The sequence below is a fragment of the Haliotis cracherodii genome, unplaced genomic scaffold (genome assembly GCF_022045235.1).
Source record: "Haliotis cracherodii isolate W230 unplaced genomic scaffold, xgHalCrac1.p SCAF_6, whole genome shotgun sequence".
NCBI classification, from domain to species: Eukaryota; Metazoa; Mollusca; class Gastropoda; order Lepetellida; family Haliotidae; genus Haliotis; species Haliotis cracherodii.
This window is the reverse complement of record NW_027266319.1, coordinates 66376703-66398882: the sequence shown is the minus strand read 5'-3', so window position 1 is coordinate 66398882 and position 22180 is coordinate 66376703. Positions and strand designations below refer to the sequence as shown.

The 22180-nt window shown below is 41.1% G+C and overlaps 2 protein-coding genes across 7 annotated transcripts in view; one reads left to right on the top strand and one right to left on the bottom strand.

Annotated features, from left to right (window-relative positions):
* LOC139446734 (histone deacetylase 6-like) overlaps window positions 1-22180 on the bottom strand; it is a 338991-nt gene that overhangs the window by 184646 nt on the left and 132165 nt on the right. The window lies entirely within an intron of this gene.
* The window catches only part of LOC139446731 (G-protein coupled receptor moody-like), a 110555-nt gene that overhangs the window by 86879 nt on the left and 1496 nt on the right, over window positions 1-22180 (top strand). For 4 of the 6 annotated variants that reach the window (XM_071228031.1, XM_071228033.1, XM_071228032.1 and 1 more), the window contains one exon: window positions 17994-20588. In XM_071228031.1, the coding sequence (XP_071084132.1) occupies window positions 18670-19662 (993 nt within the window). In that variant the 5' untranslated portion in view covers window positions 17994-18669 and the 3' untranslated portion in view covers window positions 19663-20588. Of the gene's footprint in view, window positions 1-1728; window positions 1809-17993; window positions 20589-22180 lie in introns of those variants that run through there. The other 2 variants (XM_071228035.1, XR_011651928.1) reach the window with 2 other exon arrangements.

The window sequence follows — 22180 nt, the reverse complement described above, 5'->3', positions numbered from 1 at the left end:
TAGGGTTATCGCTAAACTTATTTTGAAAGTGATCCTAGTTGTTATGCCTCTGGCCAGACAGGCTACAGCACGAAGATGATCGCAACTGTCTTCGCCTGATCACTTTAAGAAAGAAACTAATTACGGGAAAGGGAGCGAGTTCTTAGACTAAAATATACGCTAAGAAATCTCCAGGGACCAAAGACCTCTTAGTGTTCTGCCCATGCTGGGGCCTCGCAGGATTCCAGAAATAATTTTTTGATTGGCGCATAATATTTAGCTCAGTGGGGCATCGCGCTCATTCATGTAGCTAGGATTATTTTATATAATTATGGGGGCCACTGACTGTCTCAAGAATATTTTACATCTGGCACAAGTGTTTTAATTGTGTAAACTTCCTCTTTATTGTGACGATTTTCACTGGTTCTCTTTAGTAACTAACAAACCATTTCCGAACAGCAAATTGCAAGAGTAGACAGTCGGAAAAATGTTCAGAGAGAGATCAATTATAAATTTCTTTTCATCGTCAACACAGCCTAAACAGTCTTCTGATAATGCCAAAGATGTTTCTGCTTTGAATGACTGCAGTATCGCAGAATCGCCAACCGCAGGTAGCATCAATGAAACATAAAAAGTTTCGTATGGCGCATCTGACAGTAACAGACTGAGAAAGGTAGAAATTTTCCATGAGCTTGGCTTCATGACAACACATGGTTACTGCTTAACTCAGAAACAGTGAGTGAGTGAGTGAGTTTGGTTTAACACCACTTTTTAACATTATTCCAATTATATCACAGCGTGTCAGCTTAATGTGAGAGGAAAGTCCAAAGTGATGCAGGTCTCAAACGTTTACGCCTTCGGTGAAATCCACGAGCACGGGTATGGTGCTGACAAACCTAGAAACATAATTGGGGCGAACCGGGGTTAGAACCCACAATCATACGTTTCTGGCGTGCCCAAGGGACGCAACTCTCCACAGTGAATCGCAGCGCCTTACACGACTGAGCCACCCGTGCCCCCTGACTCAGAAAGAAAAACTATGACATGTCATCTTTGCATAAACCATGTGAAATCTAATTCAATGACAAAGCTACATTATTATATGGAATTAGTAACTTGTAGAGACATTCAGTGATCACAAACAAGCTGTTGAGGCTAAATGTATGACATTGGACGTTGTTGCAGCAAAACTTCACGTTAAATGCGAGGATGAAGGACCTTGTATTGAATGGAGGCCTAAGGACACACGGACGGCAAAACTGAACATCTATTCAATGTCAAGTTGTGATGTTAATCAGGGTAGCCATAATGTTAGCTATTATGACCATGAATGCTATTACAGAGGTAAATTGATATTAATCAGACTTATAGGATAAATGTATCTTGTTAGCTCCCTCCGAGCTGGTTAATTCCCAACGTTTCAGCCTATGGCGGTCCTATCTGGCGGATGTCATTGGAAGGTGGACTGAACACATATCTCCTCATCACTCCAGCACAAGTACATAACCTCAACACAATTGTAACAAATTCACTCTTAAATAGCTGTTACCACTATTTCCCCATCTCTCCAAGTCTCCTCTTTGACCTGAGTACAAATAGCCCCACAGTGGATCACTGAACATGGGCTTGTTGACTGGCTGATTGATTGATGGTCAAGTCTCCGCCTGCATCTGCACAGGGATGTGTGACTGGCCCCTCGGGGCTGCACTGGAGGGAGGTATCGTCACTGGCCACTTGTCACTGGCCCTCGGTGGAGTCATGGCCAGGTGGGGGAAGCAGGAAGCAGGGAGTACTTACATCAGAGAAAGTGTGTGCTTGCAGTGGCAGCGGTAGGTGCTTTTCATAGATACTCTATCGTGTTTGCAGCATACAGCACTTGGTGCTTTCTGTTTGTGGAATCCTTGCTGGTTAAAGAGGCCGAGGTACTGTGCTCTTATTGTCATCATGTAAAGTTAGGGCCATGTCATTTGTTGGTTAAGGCCATAATTAATTCTTTTATTGTTTTACTGATTTTTGGTCCAAAGACATGAATACAAAAATATCCAAAATAACATATCATTTCTATTTCATCCAAATGTTAAGTAGGGAGGGCAAAAAGAGAAAGAAAAAAGTTTGATGGAGGAAATGAAACAAGTTTTGAGTTACCACTCTGCCATAATATGAATGGAACTGTTGCGATTTGTCATAGTTGGTTGTTTTGAAGTCTTTAAGAAAACATACCAACAGGCCAAAAACGACAGTGAGACATCCGGATTGTTTGAGTTGACTACATTCAAATAGACTTGAAGAACTAAAGCACTGGACTGATCACCCAGTATTTCATCTGTCTTCATCTGTCAGTGATTACTGATTAATGACAAACATCCTTTTCATACCCTGAAGGACTGAGAAACAAAACTGTTTCCATAATCATAAGAAACCTCTGCAATGGAGTCCATTGTATGATTCCGACTATTAAATTAATAAGCATGTGTTTATGAATCACATGTGCGATGATACCTGCTTCTGATGCAAATGGAGAAATATAAAGAAATGTTGTCATCAGAAATCAGAGATGTTTTTAGGAGGATCTCACAACCTAAAGAATACCTAACGAGCAAACAGTACAATGTAATTAGAATCAGTTGGCGTTATTACCGGTAGTAGCTATGCTTTCACACAAATATCAGGCCGGCCAGAATTCAGTATTGTTCACACCTCCAGTGATGCCAACTCGTCTTTCTGACGATGTGTAATTATGCCTTGATGAATGAGTGGATTTGTTACTAATGAGTCCTGAAATCCGTACCTAGCTTCAGTAGATTCGCTAAAATGGCCAAAGGCACTGTCCACATGCATCCATCTTTGGATTAAAGCTGGTTTCAAGATTTCTAAAACAATGACCAGGTCTGTCTTGTGTTCTATCTAGTGTCAGGGTAGAGAGCTTCGTTATCCATAAATATTGCTACAGCCTTTTTTGCTTCCACATCAATGAATAATGATAACTTGTTTATTGAACTGGTGAAAATTCAATTATATTTTGATAATGCTTCCTCCAATGTTGAAATGTCAATATGCCAGCAGACTTCATTCCTTGTGCTTAGAGTGATGAATGGGGAATTATACAACATCTCCGAGGAAACTACAAGTTGGAACCAGAGTTGGGAACTGTTTTTAGGTATTATTCACTGAAATTCTTTGAACACAGACTTAATTGCAGATGCAAATTACCTCTTCAAGAACGATGACATTGTCCAAGAAAAACATCAATACAGTATCACCTTTTGTTAGCCGAGCCCAAGCAGTTGGGGAAACCATTGATTCATAGCAGACTAGAAACACATTTATCAGTTTTCTTTTCAACAGGACCAAATGTCAATCCCCTGACTAAACAGGAAGACAGAACATGCTGTAATTCTAGGTGATACACTCTCGGCCATTTCAGGAAGAACTGTTGTGTCCTCAAGCATCAACTCGACACCCTTCAGTTCCATTCTGCAATTGAACAGAAGCTGTTCTAATTCGTTTCTTGATCAGAGCACTCGCACAGGACAATCTCACAATCTCAAGGGTTTGATGATAAGCCTAAATCAAGATTAATCTAGAGCACTGTAAAAATTGGACAGAGATTGTTTGGTCAAGTTCCCATTGCTGGGACACGTCCCACTGTGAGATAGCAACAGCAAGTGCAATCAATATACATGTACTTCTGATGAGTATTAAGTTAAATATATAAGGAACATCTACTGCATTTTCAAGGAGAGATTTTGAATATAGATACAGTACCTGTAAATTTATTTGTGAAGAGTTCTAAAAGTAGGGATTGGTTGTTTGTTTGTTGTTTAACATCGCACTTAGCAATATTCCAGCCATATGACGGGGGTATGTAATTGAGTCTGGACCTGACAATCCAGTGATTGACATCATGAGCATCGATCCACGCAATGGGGATCGATGACATGCATCAACCAAGTCAGCGAGCCATTAGTCGCCTTTTACGACAAGCATAGTCACCTTTTCAGCAAGCATAGGTTGCTGAAGACCAATTCTACCCCCGGATGTTGGGATTGAAATCAGTTGGCTCAGTCAACTGTGAACAACAATACTTCATAACAATATTTATCATGTGTAACAACAAAGAATTGTGACAAAAATGGAAAACGATGAATATGTGACCATTGATAGAGACCGACCATTTGAAATGAGATGGAGCTGGGATTTCGTCTGGAACCTAGATATGTTTTTAGCTACAGCTGCAAAACTAGATATTTTTTAACCTTAAACTATGAAACAAAATAATTTGTTCTAAAAAATAGCTTGCAAAAAGGAATTATTGTGGCAGACAATGAATTTATTTTTGAACAGTCTTAAGCATAATAATTTTTTTCATGAATCATTATTTTTTTCGATAAAATGCCAGGCAAAGAGAATGATTCCCCAAACAAACTTTTGTATTCGGAAATGGTAAAGGAAATTGCCAATATTGATGCCAAGGAAGGGGGTGAACTATCAAACTTGCAACAACCTTCTGTCTAGCCTTGCTGAAATGATTTTAACCTTGTGTTACAAAGACATTCCAGCAATATATGTTTTATCTTCCCATATCTATATTTTGAGATGTTTTCAGAAAACTCATATTTTACAAATTTTAGGATGCACAGACAGTGCCCCTTTTTATAGCCCTGCAAAACATGTTGTGTGGACCAAAAAACATGGAAGTACGTCTACACTCACGAATCGCTGTAAAGGTTGGGGATGACACCAGGTGATGGAGAAACTGGGGAGCCCTACCTACTGTCAGCACCCTGACATGATTCTGGCTCTATCAGCTATTGGACCGCCTCTATGGTCTAGTGGTAGAGCGTCCGCCCGGCGAGTGGAAGGTCCGGGGTTCGATCCCCGGCCGTGTCATACCAAAAGACGTTAAAAGATGGTACTTGTTGTTACCCTATCTGGCGCTTGGCATTAAGGGGCTAAAACAAGGACTGGTCGGCTCGAAGTCAGTATACTGTGCCTGAGTGGGGTATTCATGTTAAACTGCGGCATGGTATCTCAGTGTGATAGCACTATAAATCAGCATCAATCCAGACTAGTACAAGCAGCCACACACACACACACACACACATGTGCATGCATGTCGCTTATATAAGTGCAATAATCTTGACGCGACATTAAACACAATTACACCCCACCTCACCTATTGGCCATTGGTTTAACAAATGCTGAAAACTGTCATTGTACAAATGCACTGAATCACTGAGTGAGAGGATGAATATGAAGAAGTTACCAATATTCTCACTATTATAATCACAGCGGCCTGTCAATAATCAGGTCTGGACCAGACAAACCGGTGACTGAAAGCAAGAGCAATGAATGGTCCCCAGCATTAGCGTACGATGACACCCGTTCAGGATGTACTGTCTCTACCCAATCAGAACCCAATCATGGCAGAATCACAGATGTCATCAGGGCATCTTGGAGGACTTGTTCAGACCTTGATCTCCACAAGGGCAGAATCAAGCCATCTTGGAGGACCTGTTCAGACCTGGATCTCAACAAGGGCACTATCATGGCATCTTGGAGGACCTGTTCAGGCCTGGATCTCCACAAAGGCAGAATCAGGGCATCTTGGAGGACCTGTTCAGACCCGGATCTCCACAAGGGCATAATCAGGGCATCTTGGAGGACCTGTTCAGATCTGGATCTCCACGAGGGCACTATCAGGGCATCTTGGAGGACCTGTTCAGACCTGGATCTCCACAAGGGCAGAATCAGGGCATCTTGGAGGACCTGTTCAGACCCGGATCTCCACAAGGGCACTATTTGGGCATCATGGAGGACCTGTTCAGACCCGGATTTCCACAAGGGTATAATCAGGGCATCTTGGGGGACCTGTTCAGGCCTGGATCTCCACAACGGCAGAATCAGGGCATCATGGAGGACCTGTTCAGACCTGGATCTCCACAAGGACAGAATCAGGGCATCTTGGAGGACCTGTTCAGGCCTGGATCTCCACAAGGGCAGAATCAGGGCATCCTGGAGGACCTGTTCAGACCCGCATCTCCACAAGGGCACTATCAGGGCATCTTGGAGGACCTGTTCAGACCTGGATCTCCACAAGGGCAGAATCAGGGCATCTTGGAGAACCTGTTCATCTCCACAAGGGCAGATTCACAGATGTCACATCATCATCTGGGCCATGTTGGTCTCCTCCCGTGGGCATGAATATCATCTTCTCCATTCACTGCATGGCTTCAGACTTTCATGGCTGGATAACTAGAGCCCAATCTATACGCTGGTCCATCTTCCAATTACCCTAATAGTAACTACTCTCAAATCCAAATGCTATTGATCTTTATAAGCCTTAAATAGGTGAGACTGTGGCTATCTTCGACAGTAACGTGATAAGAAGGGGGTGTGAAGAAGTGTGTCAGATTTAGCTAGTTACTGGTTCTAATTTAATGTAGTCCCTTGAGTATATCTTATTGTAGGGAGTCTGTGACCAACTAGACTTGCACAAGTCTCTAAGGCAATATTTATAAGTTTAAATCATATTTTGTAGATAATGTTGTAAAGTTGTCCCTATAAGAGACTGGAGTCTGTCCACATACCTAGACTTGCCATTAGGAGGATAGAATAATTACACATCCATGGACTTTTTTTTTCAGTAAGCCTTGGAGCAAGGCTAGGAGACAAACAAGCTGGGAGTGAGGTCCCTCATATCGTTATCCTGCCAGGTACTTTGGTACCTGATGGTGGCGAGAAATTATCCTTTATAGATAATGTCTGTCAGCAGTGAAGAAGCTAGTTACTTGTAATTGCTTCAACAGTATGGGGGGCAAGTCGTACGTCAACTGTAGTATCTGCAGTGACTGGAAAATCTTCTATATAAAATACGACTTTTAAAACAAAATGGATCTGTAAACAAAAATTGTGAGCATAGAAAAATTCATAATCTAAATACACAAGTAGACATGTAGACTTCGATCAGCAGCATTTTCACCACAAGGAATGGATCATCGTAACCGTGTGATCAGGCCAGGTCTACTCAATCAATGCCGCTGTCGGAGTTACACGTGGGATTATATAACCATAACGCACATACAATCATGGACAGACAATAGCCGAGGGGTGGAATAAACTATCAATCAGGCTACAGAAACACACACAATCTGTATCAGTCTTACAGAACTGAATGAATTAAACATTGTTTTACCATACCCATTGTGAAGGGGAGAATAAATATTGCACATACAGCAGTTTTTTAACAAGGTGTGCATATAGACACGGAAATAGAAGAACACCACATTAGCAAATTAAATCCCTACACATTCCGAAATTTAATTCATTGAGCATTTCGCCATGAATTTATCATAAACACAGCGAACAAGCCAATTTAACTCGGAATGTTTTACAAATTGCAGCGCCATCTGGTATTCTTTATTCTCAAGGTTGTCCTTTAGCGGTTTAATGTTCTTTTTGTGCACTGACATGTTTTGGTACACTTTGTTCTTTCTTTACATATGACGTCTTTTGTTTGCAAGTTGTTAAGTGGTATTGGTTCGTATTTCGAATTCATTATTTGTACGTTAACAATGACCTTTATTTGTAACATTCATTCTTTATACGTAACATTTGACTATTATAGCATACTTTATTTCCGACTTATATCTTTTGACCGGATGGCTGCCTATTCACACATCTGAGCGAGTGCTGACTGCTCACATAATGTACAATGACAGTGATTATGTGTGACTAGGTGTGATTACGTGTAGCCATAATGTGTGATTGATGAAGAGGCCAACATGTCAATCTTTCTGCCGCTCGGAGGTCCATTATGGTCAACGCGCTGTAATCAAAAGTACATTTCTGACACAAGCATAAAAGCTGAACTCTCTCCAAGGTGACAATTATTAGACGAGCATCATTATCGATCTTACAGTGTACATGAAAGGTGTATGTGAAAAGTACTGTCTGAATTGTGAATCAAGTATTTGAAAGCAACAATTTTCTCAATGGAACCAGGGCATCTGAGAACGTCAAGATTCATGACCAATTTTTCTGACAGCTTTGGTCAACTTGTGCTTCCTTCAGACTAAAAGAATATTATAATGGACAAACTGATGCCATCAAACTACAGTGTTCCCTCGCTATTGCACTCTTCAATATAACGCTAACTCGTTTATAGCTGCCAAAATGTACTTACATTTTTTATAAACTAAAGTTTTCCAATGATATGATGTTTTCCCTAATCTCCAAAAACATTATCAGCTGATCAACACGATCACGTAACACCGGAAATACCAGTTGACAAATCCGAACTGAAGTCCCCAATTTAATCCTATTATTGAATAATCTGGTTATAAAAAAATTGTTCATTGTTTATCTGAACTGATGTTTGCAATATATTTTATTAATTTAAAAAAAGAATTCATTCAATATTATAATAATGTTAACAAAAGTTTTGGCGAAATCGTATGCGAAGTGATCGGTAGATCGCACAACTCACCATTATTTACAGCAACTACGGTCAGATTACCGCTATTGACGCCTTGAAACGAACTTTAGTTGCAAGAGAATGGATACACATATCATAAATGCCGTATATTATTATACTCATTATACATGTAGCGCGGGAAGTGGCAATGATTATTTTTATATCTTTTTTTTTTACAAAATTCCTAATGTCCTCCCAAAGGAACCTGGTGTTATCTGGAAGCAGGTTTTTCAAACAGTACAAAACATGATATTTTTCAACAGCAAAGCATCCTTCTACCTAATGCATCCATAATCATATTCTCGTTTCTTTCATCTTCCACTTTGTAAAAAAGGAAATCCATGGGACTAATATCATGAAGAACAAAAAGTGACAACTCTTTCATTGTGTTGGACATCGACCTCCAATCAGACCCAAACTGAACAAGCCGATGTAGAGGAATAGCTTTGGTATTACGTCAAATCTGCTTAATGTGTGAAAAGCTTTTACTGGGAAAATATTTTTGATATATATTATGAATTTGTATGGAGCTCTTTCCCATTAATAACTTGTCAAATGTGCTTAGACCTTGGACAGATTTTATTATTATCCATGCACATTTGATTTGCATTCTCAGCTCCCTGGGGAGTATATATAACCCAAGCAGCCTGTAGGTGTTAGAATGTTAACAGTCACATTACCATCTCTTTCTACCGGGTACCCATACACTGCTGGGTGAACACAGGCATGTTTGAAACAAAGTAACTTGCCTAACAAGGACACTATAAGTACTTCAGTGTGGGGCAGGACCAGGGGTCCGGAAACGGTCATATGCGCCGGACATGTCCGATTGGGAATCTCAAATGTCTGATTTAATATATTGCTTACCGGACATTTAAATTTTTCAGTCCGGACATTTTAAAAAACAAACAACGCTACCTTCGGGGTCAAAATAATTGATGAGCGTTATCGTATCCCTTCAACAACTTCGGGTGAATAAACAGATATAACAAACTTGGTCAATAAAAGTATGAAATTTGATATACAACATCACTAGACATGATGATTTTACCATTTAAAATGTATTTCCTGCTCTCAAAGGCATTGTTTTATATGCAGAGATTAAGATTACCGTGTGTATTTTCTCGTAAACTAAGCCGGAACTAGCAATCAGCTGTGCATGCCTTTCCTCCAAATCTACCGGTGATTCAGTTTAAAAGTACCCAGTGATACAACTTTAAAGAATTTTGATGCAATGGTGGGAAGAAATTGTATCTGAAATTATTATTTTATCAGGAAGGATATATTCCAATATCGTGTTATTTTAGTTGCAGCTTCCACGAAATACACTTAAAATTATAAGAACCATAAGCGTAGCACTTTGGTACAGGATTAAATTGCGTTCTTCAGTTCGGATTTGTTGACTTGTATTTCCGGTGTTACGTAATCGCGGTGATCAGCTGATGGGGGAAAACATCATGTCATTGGAAAACTTGAGTTTACTAAAAATGATAGTAAATTTTGGGAGACATGCTTTACCGCGCTATAACCAAAGCGCTCAATAACGAGGGAACACTGTACGTAACAACTTGTAATGTGTGTGAAAAGTCGTACGAAATACGCTATTTGAACGGCGCGTGGCCTAAATGCAAATGTTGGGATTTTAAATTTTCCGGACCCCTGGGCAGGGCATAGAAACAGTCACTAGTCATGCTTGCTGAATACGTCCCTCATCACCTATTCTCTTCAACCTACATTGCAGAAGGTTATTAAAGGACATTTGACAAATCTGTTGGAAAAGCATTATCACCTAAGAGCTGAACAGACAAAAGTAAAATATGAAATCCACAGATAAACAACATATCTATCATCCAGTAGTGTTGGACATTACGTGTAAAAATATCTTGATGGATTTATACTCATTATTCCACTGAGGATGTCACAAGGACGAAACTGGACCACTTGCCAGGTCTTCAACTACTGCCAGTAAATCCCACCAAGCAGTGGCTGGGGGAACATCGCACATCACTGACATGCATGCATGGGTGTATAGTACTGTTTACTCAACTTCCCATCCTGTTGCCATGGTTACTATTCTGTTTGTTTGTGCTGTAACAGCAGCCTGTAACTTAGTCTGAACCAGACAATCCAGTGATTGATATAATGAGCACAAATCCACACAGTTAACCATCGTGAGTCAACCTGACCACCCAAACCATAAGTGGTATCTTTCGACCAGCACAGGGGACATGCTCTGACATGGTGTATTCCCCACACGGTCCAGTCTGTTGTTTTAATCCTAGGATCCAGGATAAAATAGGTCTTAAGCAACCCTTGCTTGTCATAAGCGGCGACTAACGGGATCGGGTGGTCAGGCTTGCTGACTTGGTTGATGCATGTCATCGATCCAAAATGTGTGGATCGATGATCATGTTGTCAATCACTGGATTGTCTGGTCCAGACTTGATTACTTACAGACCGCCATCATATAGCTGAAATAGTGCTGAGTGCGGCATTACACAACAAACAAACAAAACAAACACAAACAAATTTGAATCCGAGGTGTAGGACTGTACAACTGAAAGGTCCTGGAATGAGGCCCAGACAAAGTCTTAAATTGTAAATCAGAACAGGAATCCGATGTCTCTCCAACTCTTTAAAGACAATTGTACATCAAGGCAATCTGAACAGAATATTTTGAACTTTCTTTCCTTTGTTGCAAACCTTTCAAAGAAGAGTTCCACTTGAGCTACAGACTGATACTTGAGACAAAACCCTCATGAATAATGTTCCTGCATTTCAAACTGCAGCCCCAAGAGAACAGGAACAAGAACATCGACATACCTGCTCATTAGTCTCTGTCGACATCAACACAAGTTAACTCAGGGAAGAATGTAACTCTTACTGGACCGTTTCAATCCACTAGGCTCCACACAGGAGGTGCCAGAACTTATTTACATGTCTGAATGCAGAATCCGTAAATATCAACGGTAAAAACCTGTGAACAGTCATAAAATTTTGTTCCAAAGAATTTCTAAAAGGACTTGAGTTAATCAATGAAATTGATCACTGTGTATTTCCAAAGGGATGAATATTTTACAAAATGGGTTTATATATATTTCAAAAAGATCAGTCATGCATGATTCTATGATAACAATCTTGAAGACAATTGTCAGCATGGAGACAGAAGGGATTAGGAAGGAGACATTGGGATGCTTCAGCAACATCCCCATACAGACTCACACAATGATGTGCAGCTTCAGGTGTGTGACAGTTTGGCAGTGGGCATAATAACCAAAGCACTTCATACTGAATACGGCATCGGATCACATATTGTTGAATACGGCATCGGATCACATATTGTTGAATGCTGCATAGGATCACATATTGTTGAATACTGTATTGATCAGTATCATACAACTTGTAAAACCGACAAAAACACAAATTCAGAATGTGTCAGCACCTGAAAACACTGCCATTCTGCCTACATGACCTGATGACACACTGTAAACCTGCCCTGTACACCAAGACTAGGATTCTGCCTACATGACCTGATGACACACTGTAAACCTGCCCTGTACACCAAGACCATGGATTCTGCCTACATGACCTGATGACACACTGTAAACCTACCCTGTACACCAAGACCATGGATTCTGCCTACATGACCTGATGACACACTGTAAACCTGCCCTGTACACCAAGACCATGGATTCTGCCTACATGACCTGATACACACTGTAAACCTGCCCTGTACACCAAGACTACGATTCTGCCTACATGACCTGATGACACACTGCAAACCTGCCCTGTACACCAAGACTAGGATTCTGCCTACATGACCTGATGACACATTGTAAACCTGCTCTGTATACCAAGACCATGGATTCTGCCTACATGACCTGATAACACACTGTAAACCTGCCCTGTACACCAAGACCATGGATTCTGCCTACATGACCTGATAACACACTGTAAACCTGCCCTGTATACCAAGACCATGGATTCTGCCTACATGACCTGATGACACATTGTAAACCTGCCCTGTATACCAAGACCATGGATTCTGCCAACATGACCTGATACACACTGTAAATCTGCCCTGTACACCAAGACCATGGATTCTGCCTACATGACCTGATGACACACTGTAAACCTGCCCTGTATACCAAGACCATGGATTCTGCCTACGTGACCTGATGACACACTGTAAACCTGCCCTGTACACCAAGACCATGGATTCTGCCAACATGACCTGATACCACACTGTAAACCTGCCCTGTACACCAAGACCATGGATTCTGCCTACATGACCTGATACCACACTGTAAACCTGCCCTGTACACCAAGACCATGGATTCTGCCAACATGACCTGATACACACTGTAAACCTGCCCTGTACACCAAGACCATGGATTCTGCCTACATGACCTGATACCACACTGTAAACCTGCCCTGTACACCAAGACCATGGATTCTGCCAACATGACCTGATACCACACTGTAAACCTGCCCTGTACACCAAGACCATGGATTCTGCCAACATGACCTTATACCACACTGTAAACCTGCCCTATAGACCAAGTCTAGGATTCTGCCTACATGAAGGCATGCCATATCTTCATTCTTCTTAGCAAAGAAACATAATTCTTCAAAAACTGCCTGTATTGATTTCAACCCATTTACAAATTAAAAGCCAAATCCATTTACGATATTAGTAGACATACTGCAATATTCATTCCCCTAACGCCACCTCCCCGGGCTGGAGGATCAGATCATTTTAAAGGACTCATCAGCCAAACACTACGGAGGAAATGAGAAGTGCTACTACATCAGCGTTGTAGGTTGGCTCAACAGGGATTGTGTCATCTCGGTAATCCATGGTTAGAGTCACAGTGTAATAGGCTTCAGTCATTCTCACCAGCGAGTGTCGCTACCATGCAATATCTTAGAAAAAGAAATTGGTTAAAATTGCAAATTTCAGTTTTGGAAGTACTGAGCTGTACTTAACCAGTCAGTTTTTGTCTCTTAAATTATTGTCGTTAAACTTATTAGTTTACAGTCTCCACTGCTTTGGGGAAGATAGCCTTGCTCCAAGGCTGCACTGAAAGAAAAGTCTATAGATGTGTAGTAATTCTATCTGATCCTAATAGGCAAGTCTACATACGTGGACAAGGACTCTCTTTTAGGGACAAGTTGTTCTTATTATTTACTTTATATATAAATAATGAATTAAAATAATAATTACTGCCTTAGAGACCTGTGCAAGTCTATGGTAAAGAACATGAACAGAGTACTATGTCAGCCGAGGTGTACAATCATTGTTATCTATGAATTGTGTCTACTTCGACATGGTAATATATATATACATGCTCTCAATGTATTGCAGTGTTAGGAAAGATAGCAATCTCATTAAAATCAGAATTTTGTTCTCACTATCGCTAAACATAGATCTGAGGACATCCCATTAGGGGTCATGTCAGCACGACCTTTCATCCAACCAATCAGAGCGTCGGTTACCAGATCACCAAAGTGACAGTCCGAATGTGTTTTCTAATCATGCAACCTCGAAATATTTAACAGATATTATTCCGAACGACAATTACGGGTTTATATACCCATGCATACAATCTAGGCCATCTATAAGCCATTCCAGAATGTTCTTTTTATTAGTTTTAAATTTTTTAATTGAGAATATGTCAAAATATGTTTCGAAGCGTAGTCGAAAGTTTGAAACTAGTGTTATAAAGCTCAAGAAAGCTGCCTTATGATTGGCTAATGTCGATTTCTTGTCAGTCATTTCCTTGGTCGGTCAAGGACTGTGAAAGGTCGTTCTGATGTGACCCGTAATGGGATGTCCTCAGATCTTTGTTTAGCGATAGACTAAGATCTGATTTTAATGAGATAGGGAAAGATAGTGTATGCTCAGATAACGCTTTACTTAATTAAATTGTGAAAAAAACATTCTGTTTCTGAAGTCTTACCTGACAATTCATCAACTGTGACATTTTCTATTGTTTTCTGACAACAGATTTGATTCTGTTATGGAATCTTGTGATGGATTGTTTCGTTGACTACTGACTACTGACTAGTATTGACTAGTATTGACACATCGCGGCATGTCAGCTTAATGTGGGAGGAAAGCCCAAAGTGATGCAGGTCTCAGACGTTTACAACTTCAGTGAAACCCACGAGCACAGGTATGGTGCTGACAAACCTAGAAACATAATCGGGGCGAACCGGAATTCGAACCCACAATCATAGGTTTCTGGCGTGCCCAAGGGACGCAACTCTGCACAGCGAATCGCGGCGCCTTATACGACTGGGCCACCCGTGCCCCCTGGGACAGATTAAACATTTATATCTCAGACACATGATCATATCATATTTGGTGCTATAGTTGCAAGTTAATGTTTGTAAATAATATGTAATCTAAATCTGTTGTAGCTTCCTTTTAAAATATTCATCATTTATGCACTGGCATTATAATCTCCCATTTTCATATAAACAGCTGATTTATTACTGTGGGCAGTGGTGTTTTCATGTTTAGAAGCATGTGTTTTGTTTCCAGACGAACCCGTGAAGATCCGAGGTAGAATAGCTCTTCAGCAACCCATGCTTGCTGTAAAAGGCGACTTGTTGTAAGAGGTGACTAACGGAATCAGTTGACGCATGTCATCATCTCCCAGTTGTGTGGATCGATGCTCATGATGTCAATCACTGGATTGTGTGGTCCAGGCTTCATTATTTACTGACCATCGTTGTATAGCTGGAATATTGCTGAGTGCGGCGTTGAACAACAGAAAAAGAGGAGAAAAAGGAAAGTTTCCACATGGAGGGTATTCCCTACTTGATGACTTGCCTGGCACCAGCAGTAGTAGTGGTCAAGGCCATTCCTCACATTTAATTACAAGAGACAAACTGTCCACGGATTCCGCAAGCTAGTGATTAGAGTCAGTTTCGGCCTATTATTTTGAGAAGTTTAACATCTTGGATTAGCTGAGATTTCTCAGACCTGACCAAACTGTCGACATCTCGGGCAGATTAACTATAATGAACTGGAGCAGATTTACATCCACACCGACAACAGATGGAATATACCACGACGGAATGATAAATGAATCAGGAGATCTCACTCATGTCACGTTTCCACTGACAATGATAACTAACACAGATTCCTGATATCGAGGGAGTTTCATGGTTTGATGATTATTTTGAAATGTTGGAATAAACTTAAAGATAACTTTTTGAAGAAAAAGGTGGTTGATATAATAGAATCTTCAGGGTTAGAATTGAACATTTGTACCTCATGCTAACACTTCATTGTGAGTGAGTGAGTGAAAGAGTGAGTGGGAAGGACGTTGGGTGAGTGAGTGAGTGAGTGGGAAGGACTTTGAGTGAGTGAGTGAGTGAGTGGGAAGGAAGTTGAGTGAGTGAGTGAGTGAGTGGGAAGGACGTTGAGTGAGTGAGGGAGTGAGTGAGTGAGTAAGTGAGTGAGTGAGTGGGAAGGAAGTTGAGTGAGTGAGTGAGTGAGTGGGAAGGATGTTGAGTGAGTGAGTGAGTGAGTGAGTAAGTGAGTGAGTGAGTGGGAAGGACGTTGAGTGAGTGAGTGAGTGAGTGTGGGAAGGACGTTGAGTGAGTGAGTGAGTGAGTGAGTAAGTGAGTGAGTGAGTGGGAAGGAAGTTGAGTGAGTGAGTGAGTGAGTGGGAAGGATGTTGAGTGAGTGAGTGAGTGAGTGAGTAAGTGAGTGAGTGAGTGGCAAGGACGTTGAGTGAGTGAGTGAGTGAGTGAGTGGGAAGGATGTTGAGTGAGTGAGTGAGTGGGAAGGACGTTGAGTGAGTGAGTGAGTGAGTGAGTGAGAAGGATGTTGAGTGAGTGAGTGAGTGAGTGAGTGAGTGAGTGAGTGAGAGTAATGGTTATCAACGATTGGTTTGTACAAATTTCCACACATTTCTTCAGATTTCTACACAGATGTACATTTCTCTCTTCCCCATAACCAATTTTATAAAAAAAACCTCATCAATCTGTATATAATATTACTTCAAGCTGAATGTACAAACTGAAGCCACACTTTTCCAGTTGGGAAAAGGTCTTGTGTTTTGTGGAACTTCAGCAAGTACAGGACATCCATTCTTTAACGTTACTGTAGAGAACCTACATAATTTAGTTGTATTTAAGTAGGATATTCATATCTGAAGTAGCTAGGACACACTGAGTGAGAATATGTTTAATTACTGCTGTTGAAATAGGGACTCATGTTATTGTGTAGCACCATACTTGTGTGAACTATTTTCCATTGTACCTTCACTGTTTGATCACTATGGGCAAGTTAACCCTGTGACAGACTGCCTGTAAAAGACGTTAATAGATGGTACTTGTTGTTACCCTGTCTGGCACTCAGCATTAAGGGGCTAAAACAAGGACTGGTCGGCTCGGAGTCAGTATACTGTGTCTGAGTGGGGTATTCATGTTAAACTGCAGCATGGTATCTCAGTGTGCTAGCAGTATAAATCGGCATCAGTCCGGACTAGTACAAGAAGTATCTGGGCTGTGTGATTGTCTGACACAGCCTGGACGACCAATGGCATTAATCCTGGCATCAGGGCCCACTTGTACAAAGCTGTCTTAGCACTAAGATGATCGTAACTCACATACATTAACATAGGCTTACGATAGTCTTAGCACTAAGATCGCTTTGTGCAAGAAAGCCCAGGACTCCTGTAACTCAAACTCACAAATGTGTCACCTTGATCACTGCATGCACAATTCTGTGAAACCACATTTTGTATTGTTTTGGAGGGATGTGTGTGAATATGTTTCTTAATGCTGCAGTCAGCAATTTTCCTGCCCTATGATGGTAGCCTGTAATTACTGTGTCCGGACCAGCGGCTGCAGTATCGGCAACGTGCCAACATCATCTTTGTCACATTATTTACATCCGTCATCACACCTCTTTCAGCATCCTTGGTAGAACAGGTCTTCAGCAACCCATGCCGTACAAGGTGACTATGCTTGTTGCAAGAGGCGACTAACGAGATCAGGTGGTCAGGCAGACGAACTTGGCTGATGCATTTCATCATATCCCAGTTGTGTGGGTCGATGCTCATGATGTCAAGCACTGGATTGTCTGGTCCAGACTTGATTATTAAAGACTGCTGTTATGTAGCTGAAGAAATTGCTGAATGCAACTTTAAATAACAAACGGTCATTACAAACCGTTTTCAAGAATATTTAATATACATAAATAAAGTTTACTATCTGTGTGGGCTTCTGTGCGATAACATATTCCCAAATTGTTTTGCATTATAACATAATAACCCTGATATTTCTTGAAAATATCTTTTGTTAACGTCTACCTTGAGATAGTCATTTGTTTAATTCGACACAAGTGGATCAGCAAAGTGACATATTTTGAGGGTTTTTTTTATCAAAAGGCGATTTTTTGCAGCCACACACACTGGTGAGGAAGGGTCCTAATTGACAAAACAAATTATCCAGTATTAATGATCACAAATCCTTCACGCCAAATATTTCATCCCATTTTGTTTTGTTCTTTCAGGATGTGAATGAGTGGCAGAGACTTCAAAGTTCAAAGAAACTCAACACTGTTTTCTTTTGTCACATACGATTACACTTCGGCTGCAAGTTGTATTGATATCAAACATCACTGTCAACAGGGGACAAAAAGACAACCCCTGTCAAAGACACAGGAGTGGGAAAAAGATGAAGATTGTCACAGAAATTGATTGTCTTGTGACAGCAGCACTTGATCACGTTGAGGCCGTGATACTGGAGAGTTCTGGCAGACACTGATGAAAGTCTTATGCCAACTGAGAAAACTGAAAAAACCAACTGGAACTGAAACTGAAGACAACAACAGAGTCAACACCCAAGTTTTTTGCCCTCAATCGGAGTTAGCAGCCTGTGCCACAAGATGGGGGCTGACATGCCATTTCAGGGAAGGAATGTTCATTTGAAAGGATAAATACAAACTGTGGTTAACCAAAGTGAAAAATATTCAAATCTTAGATTGTTGCCAAAATAATTCATCAGGACGTGAAAAAATATCCTGGATTGAAATACTAGAATCATCATGTGACAAAAATTGATATATAACCTGTGCTTTGTAGAGTTTCTCGTGGAAATATCATTGCGACGATTCCTGAAAGTTAAAAGTCACCAATTGACAGTATTATCTGTACATGTTTGACCAGCAGTGACCACTGACAAACATCATGATGAATGAGATCAACACTACAGACAACTACACGACGGGCCACCCCACGAAACACCTCCCAGAAGCTATCTTCATATCGGCGGAGGTGTTAACAATCTTGTTTGCACTTGTAGGCTTTGTCGGAAATCTTTTGACAGTATTTGCAATCCTAACATCAAATCTCAAAACTAATCTCAACAGTATTTTGATAGGGAATCTGAGTTTTGCCCAAGTGATCTACTGTAGTCTGATCCTGCCTCTACAAGCCCTTATATACCACTACCGCAACTGGATACTCCCGTCGGAATTGTGCGTCCTCCATGCCGCGGTTCGATTCTGGCTGATCGGCGTCAACATGATGCTTCTGAGTGCCATAGCTTTGTATCGCTTCCTTCACATTGTGCATCCTACCATCTACTCCAAGTTCTCCAGCCGAGGACCCTTCTTGGCAGTGGTGGTAATCTGCTGGGTGTTTTCTCTATATTTCTGCATCACGCCGATTATTGGAATATGGGGATCGTTCTCGTTTCAGGAGGCGATTCTTCAATGTACTTTCACCACTAGTGCTAACAAGTCACATAAAATAACCACAGTCACGTTAGGGTTTGTGATACCGTGCATATTCATCTGCTTCTGTTATGCCAGGATTGGATGTATGGCATATTTTTCCCGAAAACGAGTCACCCGGACTGCCAGTCAGTATCGACGACAAAAAGCTCAAAAAGATTCCCTTCGTCTCACTGGTATGATGTTGTTTATTTTCTGTGGTTTTCTCCTCGGTACGACACCGTATTTTGTAAGCAATATCCTCGACCCGAAGATGAAGCATCCCCTGGCTCACATCTGGGCTCCGTTCATGGCGTGGCTGTTGTACTGCATGAACCCCGTCATTTACACTGTGATGGACCGGAACTTCCAGAACGCCTACCGCAGGCTCTTGACCTGCCACGTGTGCGCCAAGGGAGACAACTCTCAGACTCTCAACGCGGAGACGTCCTATGCCCACCGCTAGCTACAGGACCTGTGCCCATCATGACAACAGGAGTATATAACCGAGCCAGAGTTGGCAATGTTACCTACACTCTTGCAAACTGCAGAGCAACGACAACGGAAATGCTGTGAAAAGCTATGCTAGCTTGGCCATGTTCCCTTGCTGTATGGAACGTTCATTGTCTAGCAAAGGTGTCATTGTCCAGTATGTTTCAGGGCAGGTTCTATCTTCCTTGACACACCCAGTGTCTAATGTGTACCACGGGTGTCACTTTCCGGTATCTTGGAGGTCAGGTTCTAGGTCCCATGACAGACGCAGTGTCTATTGTCTGCGACAGGAGTGGTTATCCTATAAGTTCAAAGATACATCCTAAACGGATCACAAAAAAGGCTTGTCCTTTGATGCCCTGTGAGAGACGGACGTATCATGTCTACTAGGAACACCACTGTCTTATGTGCCGAAGACATTTCCCAGAAGGAGGTACGTCTTGTATCAATGGCAAACACTACCCATCCCACAAACATGTCAATTCAGTTGCTGCTGTGCATAGCTCCATCGGTTCCACGGAGTAGAAGAGGATTTCCAGAGTGGATTGCTTCATGAGGAAACGCAAGCTGTATGTGATTCAGTGTGTTCTAGTGTTCTTTAAATGTGTTCCTGCTAATGGACTTTTATAATGACAATAACTGGGTCAACAATCCTATTTTTTTTATTGTGCCAGTGGTCAAAACAGAGACAAAAATCTCTAAGACATGATGATGTGCTAATCATAGCGTAGGATGTTTGGTTGGTTGGTTTGTTGTTTAACGCCGCACTCAGCAATATTCCAGCTATATGACAGCGGTCTGTAAATAATCGAGTCTGGACCAGACAATCCAGTGATTGATAACATGAGCATCGATCCACGCAATTGGGATCGATGACATGCATCAACCAAGTCAGCGAGTCTGACCACCCGATCCCGTTAGTCGCCTTTTACGACAAGCATAGTTGCCTTTCACGGGGCTAGCGTAGGATGAAGGGAGAAGGCGGCTATTGTAATAACAGCTTGCATTCCAACCTGAAGTTCGATCACAACTGACAGTAGTATTTTGTTTTATTGTTTTATTGTTTTATTCAATTTTGAAGGTGAACTCCATACTGGAGGCAACATATTATTTGCGTAAAGACAGTATTGACCAGAAACTACAGGAACAAACACTATAATTGTAGTCCACACTCATTGAAATATGGTTCAATCAGTCAGCATAAAAACCAAGGATTTTGATAAGATATGACAGATGGTCCTGCTTACCGGTACTATAATTTTCATATTCTCCAACTATTTGAAATGCCATGTAAGTCGATCTGTACTGAAAAATATTGATATGTAATATCTTGTATTCCTATGATAGTCTGGAAATTGTAATTGGAAACAAAACAAAACACCTCACTAGACAAAAGGAAATAACATACTTGTTTGTCATCAATACAAAAAATGGAAAGTAAGGTTGAATGTTTAGTTTATTTTTTATTTTGATTTTGATTAATTAATAAATGGATTCACAAGTTACAAAATGTAAACAATGATATAAGTGAATGAGTGAGTTGGTTTTAACACCGCCTTTCGCAGTATTCCAGTTATATCGCAGTGTGTCAGCTTAATTTGGGAGGAAAGCCAGAAGTGATGCAGGTCTCAGACGTTTACCACTTTGGTGAAACCCACGAGCACGGGTATGGTGCTGACAAACCTAGAAACATAATTGGGGCGAACCAGGATTCGAACCCACAAGGGATGCAACTCTGCACAGAGAATCGCGGTGCCCTCTACAACTGGGCCACACGTGCCCCCAAACAATTATATAAAGAAGTATAGAGTGTTTGTGTGTTTTTGGTATTGCTGGTCTTGGGTCCTTAGGACCTTAGGATGAGGGACATGAACAAATGCACCTTGGATTAGAAAATAAATTCAAGAAAGCAGAATCTGAACTCAATTTGGCATGCAAACAAAATTAGTCAAATTACAGCTGTGACAATATATAGGGACCATTGGTAAGAAACAAGAAATATTTTATGTGGCCTCATATTTATTCAAGACTGACTGTAATATAGGCGTTCATGTGATTCTTGTGATTCAGTGCACTAGACGACCTCTTGTGTTGCAGGCAACAAGGGATACGGGACTCCTTGTTAAACGACAGACACTGAGTTACAAAATTCATAACTTTGGCCACAATTGCCGTTGTGGGACTCTCATGTAGTCATGGCAACACTGATGTAGACATAAACACAATTTCACAAAGAAATTTTCTTAATGTTAACATCCAGTCTGCCAAATGTTTCAGTACCATGGAGCCCTTCTCAAGGAGTCTCTGTAGAAAACCTCGTCATGCTGAAGACCCGGGTTCGATTCCCCATATGGGAACAATGTGTGAAGCCCATTTCTGGTTTCCTATGCTGTGATATTGCTGGAGTATTGCTTAAAGCGTGTGAAACCATACTCACTCACTCACTCACTCTGTAGAACACTGTACACACATTGTATAGGTCTCCCTTCTGT